Here is a 27,338-nt window from a genome sequence, read left to right on the forward strand (position 1 = left end):
ATGGAGCTCTCCCGGAACCTGTATGAGACCCCTGGGGATATGCTGGGCACCTTCCTGAGTCAAGACCTTCAGCCCCAAAGGGTTTGGAAGGAGGAAATTCAGGATGTATGGCATAGAATCGAGAGGTTCTTTCTTGAGCAGTGCTTCCGTGATGAGCTGGTTCTGGACCAAAAAGTCAAGGTCCTGAAGGTGGTAAAGGTGAGCATACAGGACTCTGGGATTTACGTCTTAGCTCGACTCCTGTGGGATCTTGGCGAGGGGGAGAGGGGGTGGGTGGGGGAGGGAGTATATCACTTTATCTCTGAGCCCCGGTCTCCTAGGATTCTTATGAGCCATAAATAGAATAAAGCTAGGGAAAAATGCAGTAAATGATTCCATAGAGCTGAAGGATTATGATGATGGTGGTGGCTGTGGTGATGAGATTCAGTGATCTCAATGCCAAGGAGTCTGGTGGAAAATGGGTAGCAGGACTCTATAAAATGTTATGCTTGTTTCTTGCTGAAGAAACTCCACTTTACCTTCAGTCATAAAAAAAAAAAACTATATTTACCTTATAAAATGGTACTGACAGGGGCTGGGAAGGTGGCTCAGTGGTAGAGCGCTAGCCTTGAGCTGAAGAGCTGAGGGACAGTGCCCAGGCCCAGAGTTCAGGCCCCACAACCAGACCCCCCCCCCCAAAAATGGTACTGACAGAAACTACCTGGCAAGGCTGAGAAGGTGGCTCAGTGGCAGAGTGCTTGCCTTGCATGCATGAGGCCCTGGGTTCAATTCCTCAGCATCACATAAGCAGAAAAAGCTGGAAGTGGTGCTGTGGCTCAAGTGGTAGAGCGCTAACCTTGAGCTGAAGAGCTGAGGGACAGCACTCAGGCCCAGAGTTCAGGCCCCATGACTGGACCCCCCCCCCCAAAAAAAGGAACTACCTTGCAATTAGGTCATACCAGAAGGCATTTGGTAAGTTAAATGGGTTTTCAGGGCCTGACCAGCTAATTCAGTATTCATAAATACAGTTAGCCCTGACAAAGTGCTCATTTGTAACTCAACATCTTTGTGTGTGTTGGGGTAGGAGGGAAAGATGGGATCCTGGGGCTTGAACTCAGAACTCAGAGCACTGTCCCTGAGCTGTCTTGGTGATTAATTAGAAATAAGAGTCCCTCAAACTTCTTGCCTGGGCTGGCTTCAAAACAGGAATATCAGATCTCAGCCTCCTGAGTAGCTAGGATTATAGGTATGATACATCACCTGGCTTATCATTCAGCCTTTTTTTTTTTCGGTTGGTCATGGGGCTTGAGCTCTGGACATGGGCACTGTCCCTGAGCTCTTCAGCTCAAGGAAAGCGCTCTACCACTGTAGAGCCCTAGCAAGACCATGTGCATAAAAACTCCAATTTGAGCCGGGCGCCGGTGGCTCACACCTGTAATCCTAGCTACTCAGGAGGCTGAGAGCTGGGGATCGCAGTTCAAAGCCAGCCCAGGCAGGAAAGACCGTGAGACTCCTATCTCCAATAAACCACTAGAAAACCGGAAGTGGCACTGTAGCTCAACTGGTAAAGCGCTTGCCTTAAGCTGAAGAACTGAGGGACAGTGCCCAGGCCCAGAGTTCAAGCCCCATGAGTGACAAAAAAAAAAAAAAAAACCAAGCAAACTCCAATTTGAGACCAGGCCTATTTCCAGCCTATGAGCTTAGGTCACCGAAATGACCACAGATGTCCCACTTGTACCCTACCTGATAAGTTCCACTAGCAACAGCCAATGAGCGAGAGTCCCCAGAGCCCTGAGACCACAAGCATTGCATTGCCAGCATATTTTTTGTGGTTTAGCTTGCTGCCCTATCTAATGAGACTGTTACAAGGCTGTTGTAAAACACTGGCTAAACATCTGCTAAAATTGGTAAAGAATAACCAATTGTACTAGCCAATAAGAATGTGACAAAACCTTTTTTTTTCTTTGCCAGTTGTGGGGCCTGAACTCTGGGTCTGGGCGCTGTCCCTCAGCTCTTCAGCTCAAGGCTAGCGCTCTATCACTTGAGCCACAGTGCCACTTCCAGCTTTTTCTGTTTATGTGGTGCTGAGGAATTGAACCCAGGGCCTCATGCATGTGAGGCAAGCCTTGTACCTTCCCAACCCCAATGTAACAAAACTTACTAACCCTTAGCTACCCAATTGTTAGCCAATCGTGTAACTGCTAAGTTGGAAACCCCCTTCCTCCTGCTCTAATAGTGATAATTTAAAAAAAAAAAAAAAAAAGCCAGGCGCTGGTGGCTCATGCCTGTAATCCTAGCTACTCAGGAGGCTGAGATCTGAGGATCTCGGTTCAAAGCCAGCCCGGGCAGGAGAGACCGTGAGACTCCTATCTCCAATAAACCACCAGAAAACCGGAAGTGGCGCTGTAGCTCAAGTGGTAGAGCACTAGCCTTGAGCTGAAGAGCTGAGGGACAGCGCCCAGGCCCAGAGTTCAAGCCCACGACCGGACCCAAGCCACGACCAGACCCAGGGCTGGCTTTGAACCGTGATCTTCAGATCTCAGCCTCCTGAGTAGCTAGGATGACAGGTGTGAGCCCCAGCCACCTGGCTTGTATTTCATGTTGTTGAGGTTTAGAGTTGGGATGCTCAACCTCTTCCCACAGCAATGGCTGCTATGTATGATGGAGACCATAGATTCCTTTGGGTGGGCTGTACACAGGGCCCTAGCCACGGGTGCTGCTGGGCTTCACCATCACCCTGGGCATCAAGTTAAAGCTACCTTTATCTTCCTCCACAGGGAGGTTCCTCAGGGAAGGGGACCATACTGAATCAGCACTCAGACGTGGACATGGTTCTGTTCCTAAGCTGCTTTTCCAGTTTCAAGGATCAGGCACAGCACCGAAAAGACATCATCGACTTCATTAAGGAGAAACTGGAGCGCTGCGGAAAAAGCCTGGCCTACAACATCAGTGTGGTCCATCACAGAGAGGGGAAAAGGACCCCGCGCTCCCTGACCTTAATGGTCCAGCCCAAGGAGAGCAGTGACGTCATGCGGGTGGATGTGCTCCCAGCCTTTGATGCCCTGGGTAAAGATGGTGCTGGGTTAGGCCCAGAGAAACAAGTTGGGGGAAGAAGGAAGAGAGGGTGGGAGAGAAGGGCAAGAGGGAGGGAGGTAGATGGAAAGGAAAGAACAAGGCCAGGCGCTGGTGGCTCATACCTGTCATCCTAGCTACTCAGGAGGCTGAGATTGAGGATCACAGTTCAAAGCCAGCCAGGGCTGGAAAGTCTGTGAGACTCTTATCTCCAATTAACCCACAAGAAAAATGGAAGTGGCACTGTAGCTCAAAGCCATAGAATGCTAGCCTTGAGCAAAAGATCTCAAAAGTTCCAGCCCAAGACCTATGAGAGAAAGAAGGGAAGGAAGGAAGGAAGGAAGGAGGGAAGAGAGGGAGGGAGGGAGGGAGGAAGGAAGGGAGAGAGGTAAGGAGGGAGGGAGGGTAAGAGGAAGGGAGGGCCTTCCTGGAGAGAGTGTTGCAAGAAACAATTGATGCATATGTTATAATATGCTAGATGATATGCATATCTTCCTGTCTTCCTCTCAGGATCCTTTAACCCAAACTCTAAACCAGCACCAGAAATCTATGAGAATTTAATAACTAGCGAGGGCCACCCTGGCGAGTTCTCATCAAGCTTCACAGAGCTACAGAGACACTTTGTGAAAAGCCGTCCAGTTAAACTGAAGAATCTTCTTCTGCTGGTGAAGCACTGGTATCTGCAGGTAAGAAGGTGCTGGGCCAAGGGAGGGGGATGCAGGGACAAGTCGTGACTCGGTGGTAGAGCACCAACCTTGAGTGAAAAAGCTAAGGGACAGCACCCAGGCTCCAAGTTCAATTCCTATTAGTGGCACAAAAAATTAATTAATTTTTTTAAAAAGATAGCAAGCTAGACACTGGCAGCTCACACCTGTAATCCTAGCTGCTCAGAAGGCTGAGGTTTGAGGATTGTGGTTGGAAGCCAGCCCGTGCAAAAAAGTCCCTGTGAGACTCTTCTCCTCAATTAACCCACTCAAAAACCAGAAGTGGTACTTGACTTCACTGGTAGAGCGCTAGCCTTGAGCACAGAGAGGCTCAGGGACAGTGCCCAGGCCCTGAATTCAAGCCCTACAATGGAAAAAAAGAAAAAATGATAGCAGACTATAAAACTTAAAAAAAAAACAACAACAACAAGGACTGGGAAGGTGGCTCAGTGGTAGAGCGCTTGCCTTGCATGCTCGAGGCCCTGGGTTCGATTCCTCAGCACCACATAAGCAAAAAGAAAAAAGCCGGAAGTGGCACTGTGGCTCAAGTGGTAGAGCGCTAGCCTTGAGCTGAAGAGCTGAGGGACAGCGCCCAGGCCCAGAGTTCAGGCCCTAAGACTGACAAATATATATATATATATATATATTTTTTAAGGGATTTAGCTCAGTGGAAAAGCACTTGCCTGGCAAGTGCAAAGCCCTGTGTTCAGTCCTCAGCTCTGCAAAAAAAAAGAAATTAATAATACTATTACCAGTCCAGATACTTCAGCCACGTCTAGCTCATTATTTATCTTGACATATAACTTAGGTTCAAAAAGTTAGAGAATGCTAGGTGCTGGTGGCTCACATCTGTAATCCTCAGGAGACTGAGAGCTGAGGATCACAGTTGGAAGTCATCTGGGATAGGAAAGTCTTGAGACTCTTAGCTCCAATTAACTACCAAAAGAAAAAAGAAATGGAGCTATGGCTCAAGTGGTAGAGCACCAGCTTTAAGCAAAAACAACCAAGGAACAACGCCCAGGCCCTGAGTTCAAGTCCTAGTATCAGGGAGGGAGGTAAGGGGGAAGAAGGGTATGAAGAAGGGATTCTATTTAAGATTGTGAAATGTTTTGAAATTTTTTAGAAGGAGTTTGGGCATTTCACATTCATCATTTGCTTTCATTTTTCAGTTTGTTCTCTCTCTCTTTTTTTTGGGGGGGGGGTGGGGCTTGAACTCTGGGCCTGGGCGCTGTCCCTCAGCTCTTCAGCTCAAGGTGAGCGCTCTACCACTTGAGCCACAGCACCACTTCTCGTTTTCTGGTGGTTTATTGGAGATAGGAGTCTCACGGTCTTTCCTGCCCGGGCTGGCTTTGAACCGCGATCCTCAGATCTCAGCCTCCTGAGTAGCTAGGATTACAGGCATGAGCCACTGGCGCCCGGCCAGTTTGTTCTCTTATGTCGTCTGTGTGTTTTTGTTTTTCTCCAATGATGTCCTACATTTGCTATATTCTATGACTTCCTCCAACAGCATGGGTTGGTGAAGCCAAAAGGTCCATAAAAAAAAACTTGTTGGGCTGGGAAGGTGGCTCAGTGGTAGAGTGCTTGCCTTGCATGCATGAGGCCCTGGGTTCCATTCCTCAGCACCACATAAGCAGGAAGAAAAAAAAAAAAAACAAGCCAGAAGTGGCGCTGTGGCTTTCAAGTGGTAGAGCGCTAGCCTTGAGCTGAAGAGCTAAAGGACAGCGCCCAGGCCCAGAGTTCAGGCCCCATGCCAGACTCCCCCACAAAAAATTGTTCTTCTTTGGTTGAGATTTTAATTGCCCAGGTCATAATTCCCTCTAGATCTCACCATTTCATGGTTTGTGCTACATCATAGAGCAAAGTGACCCTAAAATTCTAAGTCATCTCACATCTACCCTCCTTCCCTTCCCTACTCATACATGCAGTACCTGAAACGTAAATATCGAGCACCATTGCCCCCAAAATATGCACTGGAGCTCCTGACCATCTACGCCTGGGAGACGGGGACAGGTGAAGGAGAGAACTTCAAGTTGGAAGAAGGGCTTATAGCTGTGATGAATCTCCTCACAAATTATGAAAACATTTGCATTTACTGGACCAAATACTACGATTTCCAAAACGAGGTTGTCGGAAACGCCATCAAACAACAGTTGAAGAGTTCCAGGTAACTGTGTTGATTGTATCACCTTCAGCTTTAAGGAAAAGCTTTAAAAAATAATTTTTTTAAAAAAAGAAAGAAATATACTAGTTTCTTTGCAGCTGAAAAGCTCAATGATAAAAACAGCTTCAGATATGGCATGATCCAGCTCCAAGTTCCTTCCCATGAATTGTTCCCCTCTGCCCTCTCTAGGGCTTTACCATTACATTCAGGTTCACTCCTTCAAGGCTGTAAAATGGGAGGCAGTTCTAGACTTCTCATCTGGACACATACCTTCTGGTACAAGAAAGAGCAATCTGACCAAAATGTGAGCTGCACTCTGGGCAGACTTAGACAGGTTATGCCTTCCCTCCAGAACTAAGAGCTTCATCTCACCATCAGTCAGTCCTTCCTACACAAAGGCATGCACAATCCCAGACATGAATGTCAGAGGTCACTATTTCCTTTCTCTCTCCAGGCCCATTATCCTAGACCCAGCTGACCCCACCAATAACTTGGGAAGGGCACAAGGATGGGCCCAGGTGGCTGAAGAAGCTGATAACTGCCTACGGCAGGTCTGTTGCTTACAAAAAGTCCCCAGGCCCTGCTGGCAAGTAAAGGTAAGACTCCATCCCATAATTAGGACTTAGTTCAGACCTCATACTAACTCTACATGAATTTTCCCCACAGCATCCCCTGAATTCCAGGATAGGCAGCACATAGACATCCCAACAAACCACGTGACACCCCAACAAACCACGTGAGCAATTCCCTCTGCTCCAAATGCCCAGGCCTTGGTGGTGTGTTTTGTTTTGTTTTGCTTTGTTTGTCCATCATGGGACTTGAACTCTGGGCTTGGGCACTGTCCCTCAGCTCTACAGCTCAAGGCGAGCGCTCTACCACTTGAGCCACAGTGCCACTTCTGGTTTTCTGGTGGTTTATTGGAGATAAGAGGCTCACAGCCTTTCCTGCCCAGGCTGACTTTGAACCGTGATCCTCAGATCTCAGCCTCCTGAGTAGCTAGGATTACAGGTGTGAGCCACCAGCACCCAGCTTGGTGGTGTTTGTTTGTTTTTTTTTTTTTTTTGTTTAATCTGTAAAATGGGAAGACAATCTTCCCTATTCTGTAGGCAATTCAGAAACATGATCTGAGAATTCCTCACATAAACCTATCCCGTGTTGCCTCTTTTGTGGTTAGAAAAGAAAATGCAGCTTCTTGTCTTCTCAACAAGAGATATAACAGATCTTTCCACAGACACACGTGAGGATCACAGGCCTCCAAACCATCCCAGCTGCACAGGCTCCCTGGTACGGTTTTGCACACACACACACACACACACACACACACACACACACACACACACACACACACACACACACACACATACACACACACACACACACACAGAGATAACTGCTGTCCTGGATCTGTGTTCAGAAGAATCCAGTGTATGTAGGAATTTAGTGTTCAGAATTCAGGGCTGAGCCTTCCAGCTCCCTGGCAGATTTTAATCTTCCCAACTTGCTACTTCGAGAGACTCTTGTCACTTGTCCCACAGCCCACAACTTCGTGGACAGCAAGGAAAGCAAGGCAGGTAACGAGAGCCTCGCTCAGACCCATCAGCCAGCCAACCATAGGCAGAGAGTGCAGCAGACCAGGAGGCTTCTGGGAGGGCAGCAAGAAATGATGTGCCTCCCATCACACCTCCTCAGTTTCCCAGAAATCCGCCCCCAGGCATCCACTTATCACCTCCTTCCCTGGATCCGCCAACCATCTGTGACTGTGTCTGCATGTGTTTCCACTTAAAATGCAATGGGAAGTTGGGCACCATGGCTCCTAGCTCCTAGCTACTCAGGAGACTGAGATCTGAGGATCATGGTTCAAAGCCAGCCTGAGCAAACAAGCCCATGAGACTCTTATCTCCAGTTAACTACTAAAAAAGTCAGAAGGAGCCGGGCACTGGTAGCTCACGCCTGTAATCCTAGCTACTCAGGAGGCTGAGATCTGAGGATTGCAGTTCAAAGCCAGCCCAGGCAGGAAAGTCCATGAGACTCTTCTTTCCAATTAACCACCAGAAAACCAGAAGTGGCACTATGGCTCAAGTGGTAGAGCCCTTGCCTTGGGCTGAAGAGCTCAGGAACAGTGTCCAGGCCCAGAGTTCAAGCCCCACAACCACCACCAACAACAAAAAAGCCAGGAGAACTGTGACTTAAGTGGTAGAGCACTTGAACACAAAAGCCCAGGTCCTGAGTTCAAGCCCCAAGACCAGCACACCTAAAATAAATGAAGAAGAAGAAGAAGAAGAAGAAGAAGAAGAAGAAGAAGAAGAAGAAGAAGAAGAAGAAGAAGAAGAAGAAGAAGAAGAAGAAGAAAAAGAAGAAGAAGAAGAAGAAGAAAGGAAAGAAAGAAGGAATAAAGGAATGGAGGGAGGGAGAGAGGGAGGGAAGGACAGAGGGAGGGAGAAAAGACTTTTTTTAACCACTACTCTGTAGACTTTTGCAATAACCATACACCCCAGAGCCTGACACAGATTTTTCCATTTGACCCCAAGCTCTAGTCTCTCAAATATCAGTACTGTAATGTGCCATCAGAGGTACTAATGTCATTACCACATGACAGGTGGAGACTTGGAATAGGTACTTCCACACAGGAGCATTATTTGGAGATGTTACCAGTTGTTTCTCCAGCTTGAGTGAGTCCAGGAACAAAGTTTGATTCAGTGCTCAAAGCTCAGTGTATATCTAGGATAACCAAATAGCTTCCTCTGCTTAGGATAGCCTTCTGCCTTGTTGTCTGTTGTAATTATTAATAGCTCCTCCTTTTTTATCTTTTTGTTTTTTGTATTGCTGTTGGGACTTGAACTCAGGACTTGGACCCTGTCTTTTAGCTTTTTCACTCAAAGCCGGTGCTCTGCCCCTTGAGCCACACCTCTACGTTGGCTTTTTGCTGATTAATTGGAGATAGTCTCTCTGATTTATCTGCTGAGATTGGCTTTGAACTGCAATCCTCAGATCTCAGCCTGCTGAGTAGCCCGGATTACATGCTTGAGCCACCAGCATCCAGCTCAGTCCCTTCTTTTATTTATTTTTTTTTTGACAGTGTCTCAGTAAGAAAATAAATTATATCACCAATAGGCAGAAAGGAGAGGCTTTGGAGAGAAGGGACAATAGACGGCCCTGACTCATCTGTTTCTCCCTCGCCTCCAGCCAGCAAGGGACATGCCGGTGATCGTGAAACAGAAAGACATGGAAGCACCCGGCGCCAGTGGCTCACGCCTGTAATCCTAGCTACCCAGGAGGCTGAGATCCGAGAATCGTGGTTCAAAGCCAGCCCAGGCAGGAAAGTCCCTGAGACTGAAGAATCCCAGCAGTCTTGCAGACCTGAATATCAAAGACTGTGACACCATCATTCTCATTAGCAGAAGCTGAACCTCCTCCTCCCTGCAGGGGGTGCTCACATCTGGATGCTCAGGATGTAGCCTGCCCCTCCCCCACTCGATGATAACTGTATTCTCTCTAATAATGAATATATCAGATACATTGTACATACAACTCTATCCCTCTCTTGCTTAGAATTCACCTGTGTCTCCCCCATCACCTAGAGAATGAAGTTCACATGGTTTTGCTTGGCATTCGGGGCCCTGGATAATTGAGCCTGAGACCTTGCCTGCCCCTCTAGCATCTTATATTGCTCAAAAGCACATCAAATATTCCCAGGTGCTTGCGTTGCTGAATGCTGGGTCACAACTCCATTGTGCCCAGTCAACTGCCTTTTCCCCATCTCTTGTATTTTTATCTTTCAACATTCCAACTCTCAAGTGTTTCCATCTCCAATTGTAAATCTCAGATCAACAGAATCATTGGTAACTTCTTAGACTGGCAAAATTTCAGCAAGCCAGGTGCTGGTGGCTCACTCCCGTCATCCTAGCTACTCAAGAGGCTAAGATCTGAGGATAGCAGTTTGAAGCCAGCCCAGGCAGAAAAGTCCCCATGAGACGCTTATCTCCCATCAAAAACCAGAAATGGCGCTGTGGGTCAAGCGGTAGAGTGCTAGTCTTGAGCACAGAGAGGCTCAGGGAAAGTGCCCAAGCCCTGAGTTCAAGCCCCACAACCAACGACAATAAAAAAAAGTTTTGGCAATTCTCCCTGACTGACTCATGAAAATCCCTTTGTACAATATATGGGGGGAAAAAAAAACTCTGAATGAGGTAACCGATGGCACCATACAAAAAGAAATGTACTTATTAATGATGCATGTAAGTGTAACCCCTCTGAATATCACCTCTATACTAACAAATTAATAAAAAAATTAAAAAAAACTGTAAAACCCTATGAAAATAAGCTGATATTTTTAAAAAAAAAAGGGGGGGGAGGGGCAACTCATGCCTTAATCCCAGCTACTCAGGAGTCTTAGATCTGAGGATCAAAGTTCGAGGTAGCCCAGGCAGGAAGAGTCTATAAGGCTTTTATATCCAATTAGTCATCAAAAAAGCCAGAAGTGGCTCCAATGGTAGTGCTAACCATGAGAAGAAGAAGAGGAGGAGGGAGGGGGGAGGAGGAGGAGGAGGAGGAGGAGGAGGAGGAGGAGGAGGAAATAAAAAACTCAGGAACAAGTGCCCAGACCCTGAGTTCAAGCCCCAGGACTGACACAAAATGAAAAATTGATAAGGGCTAATTGGGAAGGCAGTCCTACATTGGATCCTCAGAGCCTAGAGGAGAGGGAAAACCTTGACATGGTCAAGAATTGGCAGAAAGGCTTTCTGGGAAGAGAGAAGTGGAGACAGGCTTTAGAAAGTTGGTGGTCGTCTAGGGAGACATGATGCTAGTTTGGGCTGGAGCTAGGCACAGGAGTAAAAAGTGGATGCATTTGAGGCCCCAAATGATAGACTTTAAACTGCATGAGCCAGCTATTATTAGTTCTCTCCAAGTTCCCCTTTTATAGCCCAGATCGGAATAGCAGGAATTTTACTGTTTTCCTGCCTGAGTTTGGCAATTTACTCACTCCTATTTTAAACAGCAAAAGCAAATAATAGATGGGCATGCAGTTTCTATTTTCCTCCAATATCCTTTTCCCTTTCTTCTATACTAAGCATTTTTGGGTAAGTACACTGCTTCTACACTAAGTACACTGCTAAGTACACTGCTAAAGACTACGTTTGCCGCTGGCTGTAAGCCATGTGTTAAGTTCTGGCCAATAGAAATCATTTCTGTTTTATCCACAAATTTTGCATATTCATCCTGACATTCATCATGACAATTTCCATTTATCTATTATGCCTGGAATTCCTAGGAGCAGTTTCCCTTCTGTTTTATTTCCAGGGAAGCAATGGAGAAATCTTGTAATATTAGGCACTAAAATAACATTTATGAAAGTTTCTGATGTGTGGCTAAGTTTCCTTCCCTAATTATTGCAGGGGAAAGTGTATAAAAATCCACAATCCTGGGAGCTGATCCTGCTTTGTTTGAATAGAAAGACGTGAATTTTGATGATGGGGCTCCCTAATTTGCTACCTCCCAACAGAGGATTTCTGGGAGCCTGTGGATCAAACAACCCAGTATCACTAGGGGAACCCAAGAGGAACTCAATGACTTTGATCAAGTGCCAAGGAGAGAATTATAGGGTTTCAAGGAGGAAGAACTTCGAACTGCTGACTCTTGGATTTCCTCCATACCCTGGCCTTACTCCTGTTTCTGTCCAGCCTGGGCCTGAACACCCTAGTGGATTCCTTCAACTTTGTGACCAATTATCCATTCACCCTTAGATCATAAAAACACAGGTTTACAAGTCACAGAGACTCAATTTCAGTTAATTTAGGTTAAAAAAAATTGAATGGCTTGTAAGAGTCTAGGGATAACCAGGTGCTAGTTTCATGCCTGTAATCCTAGCTACTCAGGAGGAGGCTGAGAACTGGGGATCATGATTCAAAGCCAGCCCACAGGAAAGTCCATGAGACTCTTATCTCTAATAAACTACTCAGAAAAAACTCAAAGTAACACTGTGGCTCAAGCGGTAGAACACTAGCTTTGAGTACAAAGAGTCTCGGAGACAGCACCCAGGCCCTGAGTTCAAGCCCCAGGTCTGGGGTAGGGGAGGGGAAGTCCAAGGATTTTAAAATTGGGCATAGCTGTAGGATTCTCCAGAGAACAGCTAATAAATATATGTAGCTATGAAAGAGGGGATTGATTATGAGAATTGGCTTATGTGATTATGGAGGCTGGCGATATCCCATAATATGCCACCTGCAACCTGGTGACCCAGGAATGCCAATGGTGTGATTTAGTGTGAGTCACACCAAAGGAGCCAATAGTATGAGTCCAAAGACTCAAGAACCTGGAGTTCGGAAGTCTGAAAACTTTTCCTCATTCCTTCACCTCTCTTTAAGTCCATCATAGATGACATAATGCTCACCCAACAGTGGTGAGGGCAGAGGTTTCTTTCTTACTCTACAGCCAGTCTTTCCTGGAAACACCTTTATTTACTTATTAGTCTAGGAATCCAAACGATGTCAAAGGGGAGTGTCAGTTAGTTTGTGGTGAATGTCGTACCATCCCCAAAATATTTATTTGCTGGAACCCCTAATCCCAGGATCATTCCCACTTCTCAGTCTCTGCTCTCTGCTGCCTGGCCAGATTCTTCGTCTTTAAGATTCACATGCGGGTGGGGGAACAGGGGAATGTGGCTCAAATGGCTAAAGTGCTGCCGAGCAAGTGGGAAGCTTTGAGTTCAAACCTCAGTACTGCCAAATTAAAACAAACAAACAAAAAAGCCTGGTGCCAGTGGCTCACGCCGGTCATCCTAGCTACTCAGGAGGTTGAGATCTGAGGATGGAGGTTCAAAGCCAGCCCGGGCAGGAGAGACCGTGAGACTCTTATCTCCACTGAACCACCAGAAAACCAGAAGTGGTGCTGTGGCTCAGCCTTGAGCTGAAGAACTGAGGGACAGCACCCAGGCCCAGAGTTCAAGCCCCACAACTGACCAAAAAACAAAACCCTGTAATCCTCCAATGTGGACCTCCTAAGTAGCTAGGATTATTACAGGTGTGAGCCACCAGTACCCAACTGGCAGAATGTATTCTCTGCCCATCAACACAACAAGCTTAATGGGGTGAGAGTTATTATTAAATCCACCTTTGGAATAAAGAAAGTGAAGATGAGAGAGGTTAAGAGTCTGGCAAAGGCCACACTGGAATGCAGAGTTGAAACTTCATTCTTTACCTTCACCATAATCCAGCCCTTTCTCTTTCCAATCTTTGATTTTTCTTATAACAAAGCTGGGACAGTTGGAGAGGATGATATGGGCTAGATGTCCCTCCCCTCCTGACAGGTCAAAACAGAACCACTTTCAGTTTCCAAACATCATGAAAAGGAAACTCCAAAAGCTAAGAATCGAAACCTAAGACCCAAAGATTGGCTGGATGCCAAACTCTGTTAAGGTGGCCTCAAACCTGTCACCCTCAGTCCCATGTCACTAAGCACACCTGACACAATAAAAGGTCTTCAAGAACAGCAACCCAGTCAGACAACTCATCCCCCTGGATCCCTTTCCATTCTGCTCCGTTATCCCACTGGGAGCTGAAAGCCAGCTGGAGAGGAGCCCCCTTAAGAAAGGAGGTGTGTACTGGGAGGCTGGGGAGTGTGTGGCTATATATGACCAACCAGCAGTGGTCCACTCGGCAGAGATGGCCCTGGCCCAGGAGCTCTACAGCATCCCAGCCTCCAGGCTGGACTCCTTCGTGAGCCAGTGGCTACAGCCCAGACATGAATGGAAGGAAGAGGTGCTGGAGGCTGTTCGGACTGTGGAGCAGTTCTTGAGGCAAGAATGTTTCCAGGGAGATCGGAGCCTGGGCCAGGAGGTGCAGGTGCTCAAGGTGGTCAAGGTGAGATCTGGCTCTTCCATCCCCAGCCAGGCAGGAAATGCTGGGAACACCTTGCTTCCTTATCCCTACCATGCTGCAGACAGCTGGGAACAGTCCAGCCTACCACATACACCTCACTTCACTGCTGTCTTGAACCAACCAAGGCGAATAATAATAATAGGTTGCAATTTGGGTTACAATAGCCTAATTCTCTCTGTGAAGTTTTATCTTGTTCTTTTGCCCCAGTTACAGATGAATTCAATAGAAAGACTGGCAGATTCCTAACTATCAAATGCAATCCAAGGTCTTTCGTTGGGCCCTGGCATGCTGTTTATAAAATATGGTTTGGGGACAGCTGGGGAAATTTTTGTTGTGATTTTTCCAGTACTGGTGCTTCAACTCAGGGCCTGGGCACAAACGCTTAGGTTTTTCACTCAAGGCTAGCACTCTACATCTTGAACCACAGCTCCACTTCTGGCTTGCTAGCAGTTAATTAGAAATGAGAGTCTCACAGACTTTCCTGCCTGGGCTGGCTTTGAACGATGATCCTCAGATCTCAGCCTCCTAAGTAGCTAGGAGTACAAGTGTAAGTCACTTGGTACTTGGCCAATTTGGGAAATTTCTACATAATCTGGATAAAGTGAAGGAGTTGTTGTTGATTTCGTTAGGGGTAACAGTACTCTTGGGGGCACAAGAGAGAATGTTTTGGATGTTAACACTAAAATATTTCAGGACAAAGTTCCTAGATGTCTAAAAATGTTCTTTGGGCAGTTTAAATGTTGCAAACGTAACAAGTGTGGACCTGTTGGATCTGACTGGTTGATTCAGATGAATTATTCAGCTGCATAAATGCTCTTTGCATTTTCTTTCTGGTTTTCCATATGCTTTATCTTTTTGATCATAAAAATATTTTTATAAATGGAGGCTCGCGGTGATTTGCCCAGGCTCACATAGCTAACATTGGAGCTAGAATTTGAATGTTAACTCAATGGTCAAGGATCAAGCCTCCTCGGCTGAGATTTGTCTCCAAGTTATATCCAGCTGCCCCACGTCACTTAACTAGGTTCAAAATTCAAGAGGGTCAGGCCTCAAAGTCAAAAGGCCCTGGAGAATTAATCTTAACCAATCCTTCTTTCTTTTCTTCCTTCCTTCTTTTTCTTTTTTTTTTTTAATGTGTGTGTATGTGTATGTGTGTGTGTGTGTGTGTGTGTGTGTGTGTGTGTGTGTATTGGTGTGATTTTGAACGTCCACTGTCAGCCACCACCTAGAATCTGATTCCTCCCCACCAATTCCACCTCTCTACTCTGGGTAAGAAATAAGTAGGCCAGAGAAGGACAGGCGTTGTATAATAGGAACAGCAAGGCCTTGGAGATCAAGTCTAGGAGACCTGAACATCTAAAAGGTACCTTCAAAATCATCCAGCTCAGGGCTGGGAAGGTGGCTCAGTGGTAGAGCGCTTGCCTTGCATGCATGAGTTCCAGCACCACATAAGCAAAAAGAAAAAAGCTGGAAGTGGCGCTGTGGCTCAAGTGGTAGAGCGCTAGCCTTGAGCTGAAGAGCTGAGGGACAGCGCCCAGGCCCAGAGGTCAGGCCCCACAACCGGACCCAAAAAAAAAAAAAAACAAATCATCCAGCTCAATCTCCTGCTGTTACTGAAGCCAGACAGCCAAAGTATTTATCTGAGTCTATCTGATTAAAAAACAAACAAATATGACAACACATAAATTGTTCACTTCCTGTGGGCCATCACCATACCAAGCTCTTGGCATACAGTATTTAATCTAATCTTTCTAGTGATCCCATGATTCATTACTTTCATTTTATATATTTAGGGCTCTGAGGGATCATATGATAAGGGAAGAAGAAAAAAAAAAAAAAAAAAAACAGAACCAAGAGTCAAGTCAAGGTTAGGCCTTGAAGCCCAAGGTTGGGCATTGTAGAGCATTTGCCCAATGTGCTTGAGAATCTAAGAGCATTTACTGAACAAGTTTGAACATTTGGGACTCTATCCCCAGTAAGGAAAAGAAAAAAGAAACAAACAAAAGTCAAGGTCAAAGTCAGACGACCCATGACCCATTCTGAAGCTCATGGCTTGTATCCACTAATCCACTAGACCATACTACTGTGCTTTTTTTTTTTTGGTTGGTCACGGGGCCTGAACTCTGGGCCTGGGCGCTGTCACTCAGCTCTTCAGTCCAAGGCTAGCGCTCTACCACTCGAGCCACAGAGTTACTTCTGGCTTTTTCTCTTTATGTGGTACTGCAGAACCAAACCCAGGGCCTCATGCATGCTAGGCAAGCACTCTACCACTAAGCCACCTTCCCAGCCAAATCTGAGTTCTTGCAGTTGAATAGCCATGCAGTTGAATAGCCATGAAGCATGAAGCCAGGCATGTTAGTGCATGCCTGTTATCCTAGCAATCACAAAACTGATGCAGAAAGATCACAAGTTTCTGGCCAGCCTGGGCTAAAAGCTACGGAGTCAGGCAGAAAACTGGGCAACTCCCTCCTCTAGGCATTGCATTTTTTCTGCCTAAGTGAGGGTGTTGCAGTACATACCCATCCCTCAGGAGGGCGGTGTGCATGAATTAACTATCTCCTGTGAAGTGCTGGGGTTGCCCTGACATGCAGAGGGTCTCAGGGTTGACGGGGCTCTGTCTTCTGCAGGTGGGCTCCTTTGGGAATGGCACAGTACTCAGGAATGAAACAGATGTGGAACTGGTAGTGTTCCTGAGCTGTTTCCACAGCTTCGGGGAAGAGGCCAAGATCTACCAAGCCATCAAACTCATGCAGAGGAGCGTGTGGTGTTCCAAGGACCTGCTGGCCCTCGGGCTCAGAGACGCAAGGATGGAAGAAGTCCCCAGCGCTCTGGTGCTCACCATGGATCCCATCAATGTCACCATCATGCCTGCTTTCAGGGCTCTGGGTAAGGGGAAGAGAAGCTTGCCACTCACACCCCTGCCCTCCACAGGAGACTTGAAACCCCTTCACTTGTCACATAAACACCTTCATTCCTTCCTTGTGCCCAAGTCCTGGGCTGGGGCTGAATGGCTGCCGTGCAGTCAGAGCTCACATGCATGGTGAATCAATACACATGGTGATCAGTGCTTGGGGGTGAGGGTGAGAATGAGGAGTCCTAGTTAGTAGTTCTTTCTTCCAATTACCCAACACAAAAGCCAGAAGTGGAGGTGTGGTTCAAGTGGTAGAGAACCAGCCTGGGACCAAAAACAAAAAAAGCCAAGTGAGAGTGTGAGACCCTGAATTCAAACCCTAGTAACAGCACAAAAAAGCGGGGTGACCTAGGCAATTGCAGAAAGAACATTCCGGAAGGAGCTTTGTGGAAAGGGGGAGGGGTTAAATTCATATATCTCCAGTGCTATATTTTATCCACTAACTTCCCACTGGTCATTAGCACTGAGAGCTGCTTTCTGGACCAGTTTTGTTCACGCTCAGGCAGAGAGTCCTAGGTGTTTGAGTTAAGCAGCGTTAGTCAGCTTTCTAGCCCTGTGACAAAATTACTTGAGAAAATCAACTTACAGAGCTGAAAGCTCATGTTTCCAGTAGTTTCAGCCTGTGGCCGCATCACCCTGTAGAAGCATAGAACATCATGATGGAAGCACATGGGAGAGGAAGCCTCTTCACCCTCTGGGAGAAGAAGCTTGTTCACCCTCCAGGAAGGAAACCAGTGTCTCTGTAAACTCCTTCAAGAGCCTTCCCCAAATAACCTAACTTCCTTCCACTAGGCCCCGCCTCTTAAAAATACCACCACCTCCTCGTAGGCTGGCAACCAAGCATGAGCCTCTTATTATTATTGTATCTATTATCACATGGGCTTTGGAGGATATTTAACAGCCAAACCATAATAGGTTTTGCCATCTCCTTACTCACCATAGGACCACCTTGAGTTGTTCAATGAGGAATATGTAAGAGACAGGATTGTCTGCCCAAGAAAGCAGGAAAATCACATGTCCCCCGGCCTGCCTCCTTCCTATGACTATTGAGAGGATCTAATTAATCATCTAGAAAGAGATCAAAGATAGATGCAGTAGTCGGGTGCTGGTGGCTCCTGCCTATAATCCTAGCTACTCAGGAGGCTGAGATCTGAGGATCGAGGTTCAAAGCCAGCCCAGGCAGGAAAGTCCATGAGACTCTTATCTCCAATTAAAAAAAAAAAAAACGAGAAAACCAGAAGTGGTGCTGTGGCTCAAGTGGTAGAGCACCAGCCTTGAGCTGAAGAGCTGAGGGACAGCGCCCAGGCCCAGATTTCAAACCCCACCACTGACCAAAAAAAAATAGATGCAGGAAACTGGAAAGGTTTGCAGGGAGGGAAGGAACATTCAGGGAAGACAACAAGTCCTAGAATGGCCTCAGGAATGAAAAGGCCAAAGCTGGCTTTCCAGAGTAAAGTAATCTCACAAGCAAGGCAAAGCCTTAGTGTCTGAGGACGTGAGATCTCAAGTCTCCCTGGAGAGCTTGTCCCCAATACATGAGTGGACTCTCCTCCAAGGAGAGTTATTCCCTGCCTGAGCCCTTGACGGGCTTCCTAAATCCCTAGCGTCTGTCTTTGCTTACTCCCACTTCAGGGCCTTCAGTTCAGCCACACACTGAGGTCTACGTGCGTCTGATCCAGGCTTGTAGGTACCCTGGAAACTTCTCCCCCTCCTTTGGTGAACTTCAGAGAAACTTTGTGAAACATCGACCGACGAAGCTGAAATCCCTCCTGCGCCTGGTGAAACATTGGTATTATCAGGTAAGGGAACCGCCAGGAAGGAGGGCAGGAAGGAGACTGGGAGGAGGGAGAGAAGGAGAGGCAGAGTTAGATTTCATTCTCGGAAACTGCATGGAGGGAAATGAATCCAAGTATTGGTGGCACCTCTAAATCCCAGCTACTTAGAAGGCATAGAGTTCAAAACCAACCCAGGCAAAAAGTAAGAACCCCCCCTTCCCCCCCCCCCCCCCCCGCCAAGCTCAGCAAACAAGCTGGGTATGGCGATTCACACACCTCTACTCACAACTACTAGGGAAGCACAGGTAGGAGGATTTCAGTTATTTTCAGACTTTATCTGAAGATAACTAAAAAAGCAAAAACGGCAGGTATGCTGATAGCTCACACCTATAATCCTAACTACTCAGGAGGCTGAGATCTGAGGACCACAGTTCAAAGCCAGCCCAGGCAGGAAAGTCTGTGAGATTCTTTTCTTTTCTCCAATTAACTACCAGTGGCGCTGTGGCTCAAAATAATAGAGCACTAGCCTTGAGCAAAAGAGCTCAGGGACTGTACTCAGGCCCTGAGTTCAAGTCCCATAAGTGAAAAAAAGCAAAAAGGGCTGGGGGCCTGGCTCAAGTGGTAAAGTGCCTACCTAGCAAGTGTGAGTTTATATTGAATTCAAACCCCAGTATCATCCAAAGATGGGACTCCCGGGGCTGGGAAGGTGGCTCAGTGGTAGAGTGCTTGCTTTGCATGCCTGAGGCCCTGGGTTCGATTCCTCAGCACCACATAAGTAAAAAGAAAAAAGCCAGAAGTGGCACTGTGGCTCAAGTGGTAGAGCACTAGCCTTGAGCTGAAGAGCTGAGGGACAGCGCCCAGGCCCAGAGTTCAGGCCCCACGACCGGACCCCCCCACAAAAGATATGAAAACAAAGATGGGACTCCCTAGACCAGTTGCTCCCCAACAAATAAGTGGGCTGTGTTCGTAGGTATCATGGTCATTCCTGAGTGAATAAGTTCATGGCAAGTTTTTGTTTTTGTTTTTGTTTTTGTTTTTTGCCAGTCCTGAGGCTAGAACTCTAGACTAGAGCACTGTCTTTGAGCTTTTTTTGCTCAAGGCTAGCACTCTACCACTTGAGCCACTACACCACTTCTGGCTTTTTTCTGTATATGTGGTACTGAGGAATCAAACCGAGGGCTTCACGCATGCGAATCAAGCACTCTACCACTAAGCCACATTCCCAGTCCCAATAACTTTTTTTAAAATTTCACACCTGGCACCCACACAGAATCAAATAGAATTCAAAATGTCCCGATGAAGGTTTTTGTTTCTTTGGTTGGTTGGTTTCTATTCTTTTTTTTTTTTTTTGTCAAATCCTAAAATCATAGTCACAAATTAATGTCACCAGTAGAGACCTAAGTAGGCTATAAAACCAGCTAGGTGCTGGTGGCTCACACCTGTAGTCCTAGCTACTCAGGAGACTGAGATCTGAGACTCACAGTTCAAAGCCAGCCCCTGGCAGGAAACTCTGTGAGACTCTTACCTCCAGTAAACTGCCAAAAGATCTAGAAGTGGAACTGTGGCTCAAGTCATAGAACTCAGGGACAATACCTAGGCCTTGAGTTCAAGCCCCAGGAACCAGCACACACACAAAAAGAAAGCAAGAAAGTAAGCAAGCAAGAAAGCAAGCAAGCAGGAAGGAAGGAAGGAAGGAAGGAAGGAGAAAAACATAAACAAGAATCAGCATCACAAATAACATAGGTAAAAAATTGGATTTTCCAGCTTCTGGCCCAGTACCATCTTTATATATAATCTTGGATCTCTCTGTCTGTCTTTCTGTCCGTCTCTGTCTGTCTGTCTGTCTCTCTCCATCTATTTCCACAGTATGTGAAAGCCAAATGCCCCAGGGCCAATCTGCCCCCTCTCTACGCCCTGGAACTACTGACAGTCTATGCCTGGGAAGAAGGAACACAGGAGGAAAACAATTTCCGGTTGGAGGAAGGCCTCACCACGGTGATGGAGTTGCTCCAGGAATATGAACTCATCTGCATCCATTGGACTAAGTTCTACTCACTTCAGAACCCAATCATTGGTGACTGTGTCAGAAAACAGCTCAAAAAACAGAGGTACCTGCCCAACATGTCCCTTGTGGGGGAAGATAGAGACATAGAGAGGGAGAGAAAGAGAGGGGGAGAGACAGACAGACAGACACAGACACAGGCACAGAGACACAGAGACAGAGAGAGACAGAGAGAAACAGAGAGAGAGAGAATATTCAGGGAAGCCTAGTTTAGAGTTTTATGGATCAACTTTATTAAGGACACAGTAAAGCTACCATAGCAGCTAGTGAAATCTCCAAAGGAGAGTGTCTCAAGTTTGCAGCCTGTCAAGATCCTGGGGAAGGGAGCTTTCAGATGCTTTGTGCCTTTTTCTTGTTCCCAAAGCTACTCACTACTTTTCATTTTTAGCTCTCTTGCTCTCAGAAGAGCAAGAGTATTTTCTGTGCTGGTCCTGGGCTTGAACTCAGGACCTAATGCTGTCCCTGAGCTTCTCTTTGCTCAGGGCTAGCTCTCTGTATTTGAGCCACAGCACCACTTCCAGCTCTTTCTGAGTCACTTATTGGAGATAAGAGTCTCACAGACTTTCCTGCCCAGGCTGGCTTCAAACCATGATCCTCAGATCTCAGCCTCCTGAGTAGCTAGGATTACAGGCCTGAGCCACCACCACCTAGCTGCTGAGTCTTTTTATACAAGGAAAAAAAAAAACAGGGATCCTACTAAAGGATTTATTATAAAGATATCCAGAAAATTGTAGTTAGAAATACCTTCGGCAACTTACAGACATTCTCTACTTGTCTCCTCTCCTTACTCTTCTCTTTTTTTCTCTCTCCTCTCTTTCTTTCCCTTCTTTCTCTCTACCTCTCCCAATCTCCCTCTCTCTCTTTCCTTCTTCCTCTCCTGACCCTCCCTACTTGTTCTTTGCTCCTCACTGCCTGGGCTTTTCTACCCAGGGTGGCTTTGAACCATGATCCTCAGATCTGTTTCCTGAGTAGCTAGGATTACAGGTGTGAGCCACCAGCACCAGGCTTAAAAAAATAATGCTTAGCCAGCTCAGGAGGCTGAGATCTGAGGATCGCAATTCAAAGCCATTCAAAGCCAGCCCAGGCAGGAACGTCCTTAAGACTCAGAAAACTGGAAGTGGCTCTGTGGCTCAAGTGGTTTGAGCTGAAGAGCTGAGGGACAATGCCCAGGCCCAGAGTTCAAGCCCACGACCTACAAAATAATAATAATTATTATTATTATTATTTATTCAATATTTATATATAGGAGAGACGCTTGGAGGCTGACTAACCTCTTCTTGTGGAGGCAGGAGAACTAGAATGGCTGAGAGCCCCCAGCTACTGGCTGTAAAATGGGGATAAGAACAAGAACAATCAGGCTGGGAAGGTGGCTCAGTGGTAGAGCGCTTGCCTCGCATGCATGAGGCCCTGGGTTCGATTCCTCAGCACCACATAAGCAGAAAAAAGCCAGAAGTGACACTGTGGCTCAAGTGGTAGAGTGTTAGCCTTGAGCTGAAGAGCTGAGGGACAGCGCCCAGGCCCAGAGTTCAGACCCCATGACCGGACCCAAAAAAAAAAGAACAAGAACAAGAACAATTGTAATAATTGTCCCTCACCTTATAGAATTGTAAAGGTCAAACTTGATCTACATGGTTTGATGTTCATCGAAGCCAGTTACTGATGGCTCACCCCTGTCATCCTAGCTACTCAGAAGGCTGTGATCTGAGTTTCAAAGCCAGCCCAAGCAAAAAACAGTCCATAAGACTCATCTCCAGTGAACCACCAGAAAACTAGAAGTGACTTGACTTAAAGTAGTAAAGTGCTAGCCTTGAGAAAAAATAGCTCAGGGACAGTGCCCAGGCCCTGAGTTCAAGCCCCATGACAAGAAAGCAAGAAAGCAAGACAGAAAAAAAGAAAGAAAGACAGAAAGAAAGAAAGAAAGTCATCCTTGTTATGCTTATCCAAAGACACTTAGCACTCAATCTGACCTTGTATTTGAACAGCCCACTGTCCCTTTGAAAGGTCACCTCCCCAAATGCACATCTGTTATTGCTCCAATATGCCTCTTGAGGCCTCCCACTCTCCACTCCAAGAATTCTTGCTCTTCAGCAAGGTCTCTGGGCCCTCCTGGACCGCCAGCCCTGGGCTGCATAAAAGGTTGCTGAGAGGTATCTCCTGGCTTGAGCTCCAAGCAGGAAGAAGCCTGGGCACCTCTCTTCCTGTGTTACAGGCCCATCATCCTGGACCCAGCAGACCCCACCCACAATGTGGCAGGTGGCTACAGATGGGACATAGTGGCTCAGAGGGCCAGCCAGTGCCTGAAACAGGACTGTTGCTATGACATCAGGGAAAGCCCGGTCCCCAGCTGGACTGTGCAGGTAATGACACTTCCCCACACTGTCAGGGGCTTGAAGCTCTGAATATGATGACTGCAGGGTTGGCTTCTCCGTTTCTGTACTGATGACTTGCAGCTCGGAGGCAGGCAGCTTAGGCCCTACTGCACCATCATCAATTCTGTGAGCTTGGGAAAATTCTCGAGATCTCTGTTTTATTTTTGTGCTGGTACTGAGATTTGAACCCAGGGCATGGGCGCCGTACCTTAACTTTTTCATTCAAGGCTAATTCTCAAGGACTTCCTTGAGAATCTTCCAACTGCAATCCTCAGATCGCAGCCTCCTGAATTGCTAGGATGAACAGGCACGAGCTACCAGCCCCAAGCATTCTTGGGCTCTCTAACTTTACATTCTTCTTCTCTTTTTCCTTCTTTCTTTCCCATTACCAACTGGAAAGGCAGTTGAATATTCCTGATCATTCTTCACAGGAGCTAAACCGTCAATTCTATCAGGTACCAGCCCTCCACTTGGAGTTGGAGGCTGGAGGAGGGGGAGGCCCAAGAACCTCTCCCTAGGCTACTAGGAAGCAATTTCATTAAATGCATTTGCACAAAACTGCTAGGAAAACTATCAGAGATACTTCTAAGTAAGGCAAAACACCCAGCAGATGAAAACACTAATATTATATAATATTACATAATATATATTATATAATCTATGTTATATATTATATAATCAGATATTATAATATCAGAGGCTTTATAAGGAACAGATTGCAAGTAGAGGACCCACTAACCAAATGAAGCCTATGAAAAATATGTCTCTAGATTTTTCTAGAATACAAAAAACCATCATGCATGGGGCTGGGAAGGGGGCTTAGTGGTAGAGTGCTGGCCTAGCTTGCATGAAGCCCTGGGTTCTATTCCTCAGTACCACATAAACAGAAAAAGCCAGAAGTAGTGCTATGGCTCAAGTGGTAGAGTGCTAGCCTTGAGCAAAAAAAGCTCAAAGGTAGAGCCCTGGCTCAGAGTTCAAGCCCCAGGACTGGCAAAAAAAAATCATGCAAAGACTGAACCTAAGACTTTGTGTCTGCAAAGCCAACATTCTAATGCTTGAGTTACAATCCCCAGTCCTTTGGTTTTTGAGACAGGATCTTCTGGCTACCTTTGCCTCTGCTGGTCTTGAACTCATCATCCTCCTGCCCCTCCTCCTCCTGACTGCTGAGATAGTCTTTTTTTTTTTTTTTTGGTCGGTCATGGGGCTTGAACTCTGGGCTTGGACGCTGTCCTTGCGCTCTTCAGCTCAAGGTGAGCGCTCTACCACTTAAGCCACAGCACTACTTCCGGTTTTCTAGTCGTTTATTGGAGATAAGAGTCTCACGGACTTTCCTGCCTAGTCTGGCTTTGAACCGTGATCCTCAGATCTCAGCCTCCTGAGTAGCTAGGATTACAGGCGTGAGACACCAGTGTCTGGCTATTTTTTTTCTTTTGAGAAAGTTTCTCCAAATAGAGGCTGGCCTTGAATTCACTATGTAGCTCAGGCTTCCCTCAAAGTCACAATCCTCCTGCCTTAGCTTCCAGAGTGCTGGGATTACAGGCATGTGCCATCCTGCCTGGTGTTGCCAAGATTTTTGTCTTGAAATAGCAGAAGGCTTTGAAATGCTCAGATGCTGTTTCCTGTGGCTGTGGCAAAAACGACACAGGTGAAGGGAATTTGTGTGTGTGTGTGTGTGTGTGTGTGTGTGTGTGTGTGTGTGTGTGTGTGTGTGTGTGTGTGCCAGAGCAGTGTGACCTTAGACTCTCTCTCTCTCTCTCCCCCATCCCACCTCTCTCCCCACCCACCCCCCTTTTGCAGACAGCACCAGACATCCAGGTGACAGTGAAGCAGTGGGGTCACTCGGACTTGATCCTCTGGGTGAACCCTTATGAATCCATCAAGAAAGTTAAAGAGAGAATCTGCCGGAGCCGAGGCTACTTGGGCCTGCAGCGCCTGTCCTTCCAGGAGCCCGGCAGCGAGCGGCAGGCACTCAGCAGTCACTGCTCCTTGGCCTTTTATGGAATCTTCTGCAGCACCCACATCTGCCTGCTGGACACAGTCTCCCCAGAGTTTCAGGTATTTGTGAAGAACCCGGATGGTGAGAGCCACGCCTACGCTGTCCACCCCTACCACCCTATTCAGAGCCTGAAGCAACAGATCGAAGACCGACTGGGGCTGGGCAGCGAGCAGCAGCAGCTGGAATTCCAGGGTCATGTGCTGCAGGACTGGTTTGATTTTGCCTGCTATGGCATTCAAGACAGCGAAACCCTCACCCTCTCCAAGAAGAAGGCGGAAAAAGCTCCAATCCCACGCGCCTAGTTTCCTCTAGAAAGTTCCTGTGCATCCCTGCGATGTCATCCTGAACTCATCCTCTCCTCTATCATTCCGGTTCTGTGCTGGGGCAGCCCTACGGCTCCACTGACTTTATTAATAGTTGTCCAGCCATGCCAGTAGGGCACCCAAAGAGATGTGAGACCAAATAGACAAATGGACAATGGCCAGACCCTATGTACCAGTAGAATTCTGGTCTATAACTTTCTTTAGCAACTACCTGAGAAAGCAAACTACAGCCTTCCCAAGAACCAACCAGAAAGCAAGTCAGGACTCGGTCAATTGCTTCTGGCTTCTCTAATTCCTCACCTCATCACTTCCAATTTAGGGCCAATCAAGGGAGACAAGTGAGCTCTCCAAACCTATCACAAAGCAGCCCTCTCCTGGCTGGCCCACCTCCAACCTCCCTCCATCAACTCCCTCCAGAAGCCTTTCCCTTGTTTGGACTGACTAGTGAGCTTTCTGATCACCCTGCCTGGTCTTGGACTCTTGGTCAAATGTAAAGGATGGTGGCTGGTTCCTTCCAAAGTTTTTGTTTGTTTTCTTTCTTTTTTTTTTTTGGTGGCTCAATCTTTTTTTTAATATACATTTTTAATTGTGAAAATACTGTATAGAGGCAAGATAATGGGCAAGCTTTGTTGCCTCCTCCTTTGTTTCCCTTTCCCATCCCTTCTCATCTCCCACCCCCACCCCGCCCTTCCCCTTCCAAGGTTTGAATAAAGAGCCCCTGTCTCATTTGGATGGTCCATTTCCATGAGTACTAATGCTGTTCTAATGGTTTTTACTTAATCATTTTGAGCCTCTCAACTCTGGAGATTTGAAGATGGAAGGAAACTGAAATAAAAGGAGTCCAAGTCTGAGAGGCTGAGGTTGAGGCAGTTTAAAAACTCCCCTTAGGGGCTGGGAAGGTGGCTCAGTGGTAGAGCACTTGCCTTGCATGCATGAGGCCCTGGGTTCGATTCCTCACCACCACATAAGCAGAAAAAGCTGAAAGTGGCACTGTGGCTCAAGTGATAGAGCACTAGCCTTGAGCTGTAGAGCTGAGGGACAGCGCCCAGGCCCAGAGTTCAGGCCCCACAACCAACAAATAAATAAATAAACAAAAATAAAAACTCCCCTCAATGGGGTAGGAATGTGCTTTAGTGTACCTTAGTGGTAGAATACATGAAGCCCTGAGTTCAATTCCTCAGTACAGCATAAACAGAAAAAGCCAGAAGTGGCACTGTAGCTCAAGTGGTAGAGTGCTAGCCTGGAGCAAAAGAAGCTCAGAGACAGTGTCCAGCCCTGAGTTCAAGCCCCAGGACTAGCAAAAAAAGAAAAGAAAAGAAATCCACGAGCCAGGAGCTAGTAGTTCACAACTACAATTTTAGGCTGATATCTTAAGATCACAGGCCAAAGCCAGCCCAGGCAAACAAATCTGAGAGATGTGTGTATGTGTACACATGTGTGTGCACATGTGCATTCATGTATTGGCATGCACATATGCCAGTCTTGGGGCTTGAACTCAGGGAATGGGTGCTGTCCCTGAGCTTTTTTTTTTTTCCTCAAGGCTAGCACTCTGCCACTTGAACCACAGCTCCATTGCCAGCACCCCCCTCTCCTTTTTTTTTTGGTGGTTAACTGGAAATATTCTTATCTTGTGAATATTTCACCTTCAAATTGGAATCCTCAGATTTCAGCCGCCTGAATAGCTAGGATTAGGCATGAGACATGTACACCAGGTTCTGGTAACCAGCAAAAAGCCAAAAGTGGAAGTGGCTCAAGTGGTAGAACACCAATTTCTAGTAAAAAAAAAAAATCCAGCTAGAGCCTGGTCCCTGAGTTCAAGTCCCATTATCAGCACACACAAAAAACAAAACTCAACTCTTGAGACACGCACACAAGCAGTCTATAATAGTCTACAGACTTTAAAAACATCTTTATTATCAAAGTACGTCGTGTGGTAGGGTTTATGCCAATCGACGAAAGCTTCCCTTTCGCCCTCACGTTTGAGTACTGCAAGACAACTCCTGGTCTCAGAGTAAGAACTACAATTCCCACAATGCCCCAGGCCAACAGCTCGCACTGGGTCACGTGGGAGTAACCACGCCAGAAAGCGTCCTCCACAATCCTTTGCGGCCGTCC

General features: G+C 46.8%; 1 protein-coding gene across 1 annotated transcript; it reads left to right on the forward strand.

Moving 5' to 3' along the window:
* Positions 1 to 25,949, forward strand: LOC138829818 (2'-5'-oligoadenylate synthase-like protein 1). Its single transcript, XM_070026343.1, has 11 exons — positions 1 to 198; positions 2,757 to 3,045; positions 3,562 to 3,737; positions 5,681 to 5,919; positions 6,371 to 6,512; positions 13,386 to 13,769; positions 16,415 to 16,673; positions 18,331 to 18,497; positions 20,340 to 20,581; positions 22,745 to 22,892; positions 24,702 to 25,949. Exons 1-11 carry the CDS (start codon positions 1 to 3, stop codon positions 25,200 to 25,202), a joined length of 2,745 nt encoding a protein of 914 aa, XP_069882444.1. The 3' UTR covers positions 25,203 to 25,949.
* Positions 25,950 to 27,338: the final 1,389 nt, after the last annotated feature.

Source organism: Dipodomys merriami, unplaced genomic scaffold (genome assembly GCF_024711535.1).
Source record: "Dipodomys merriami isolate MVZ:Mamm:240054 unplaced genomic scaffold, mDipMer1.0.p SCAF_177, whole genome shotgun sequence".
Taxonomy (NCBI): domain Eukaryota; kingdom Metazoa; phylum Chordata; class Mammalia; order Rodentia; family Heteromyidae; genus Dipodomys; species Dipodomys merriami.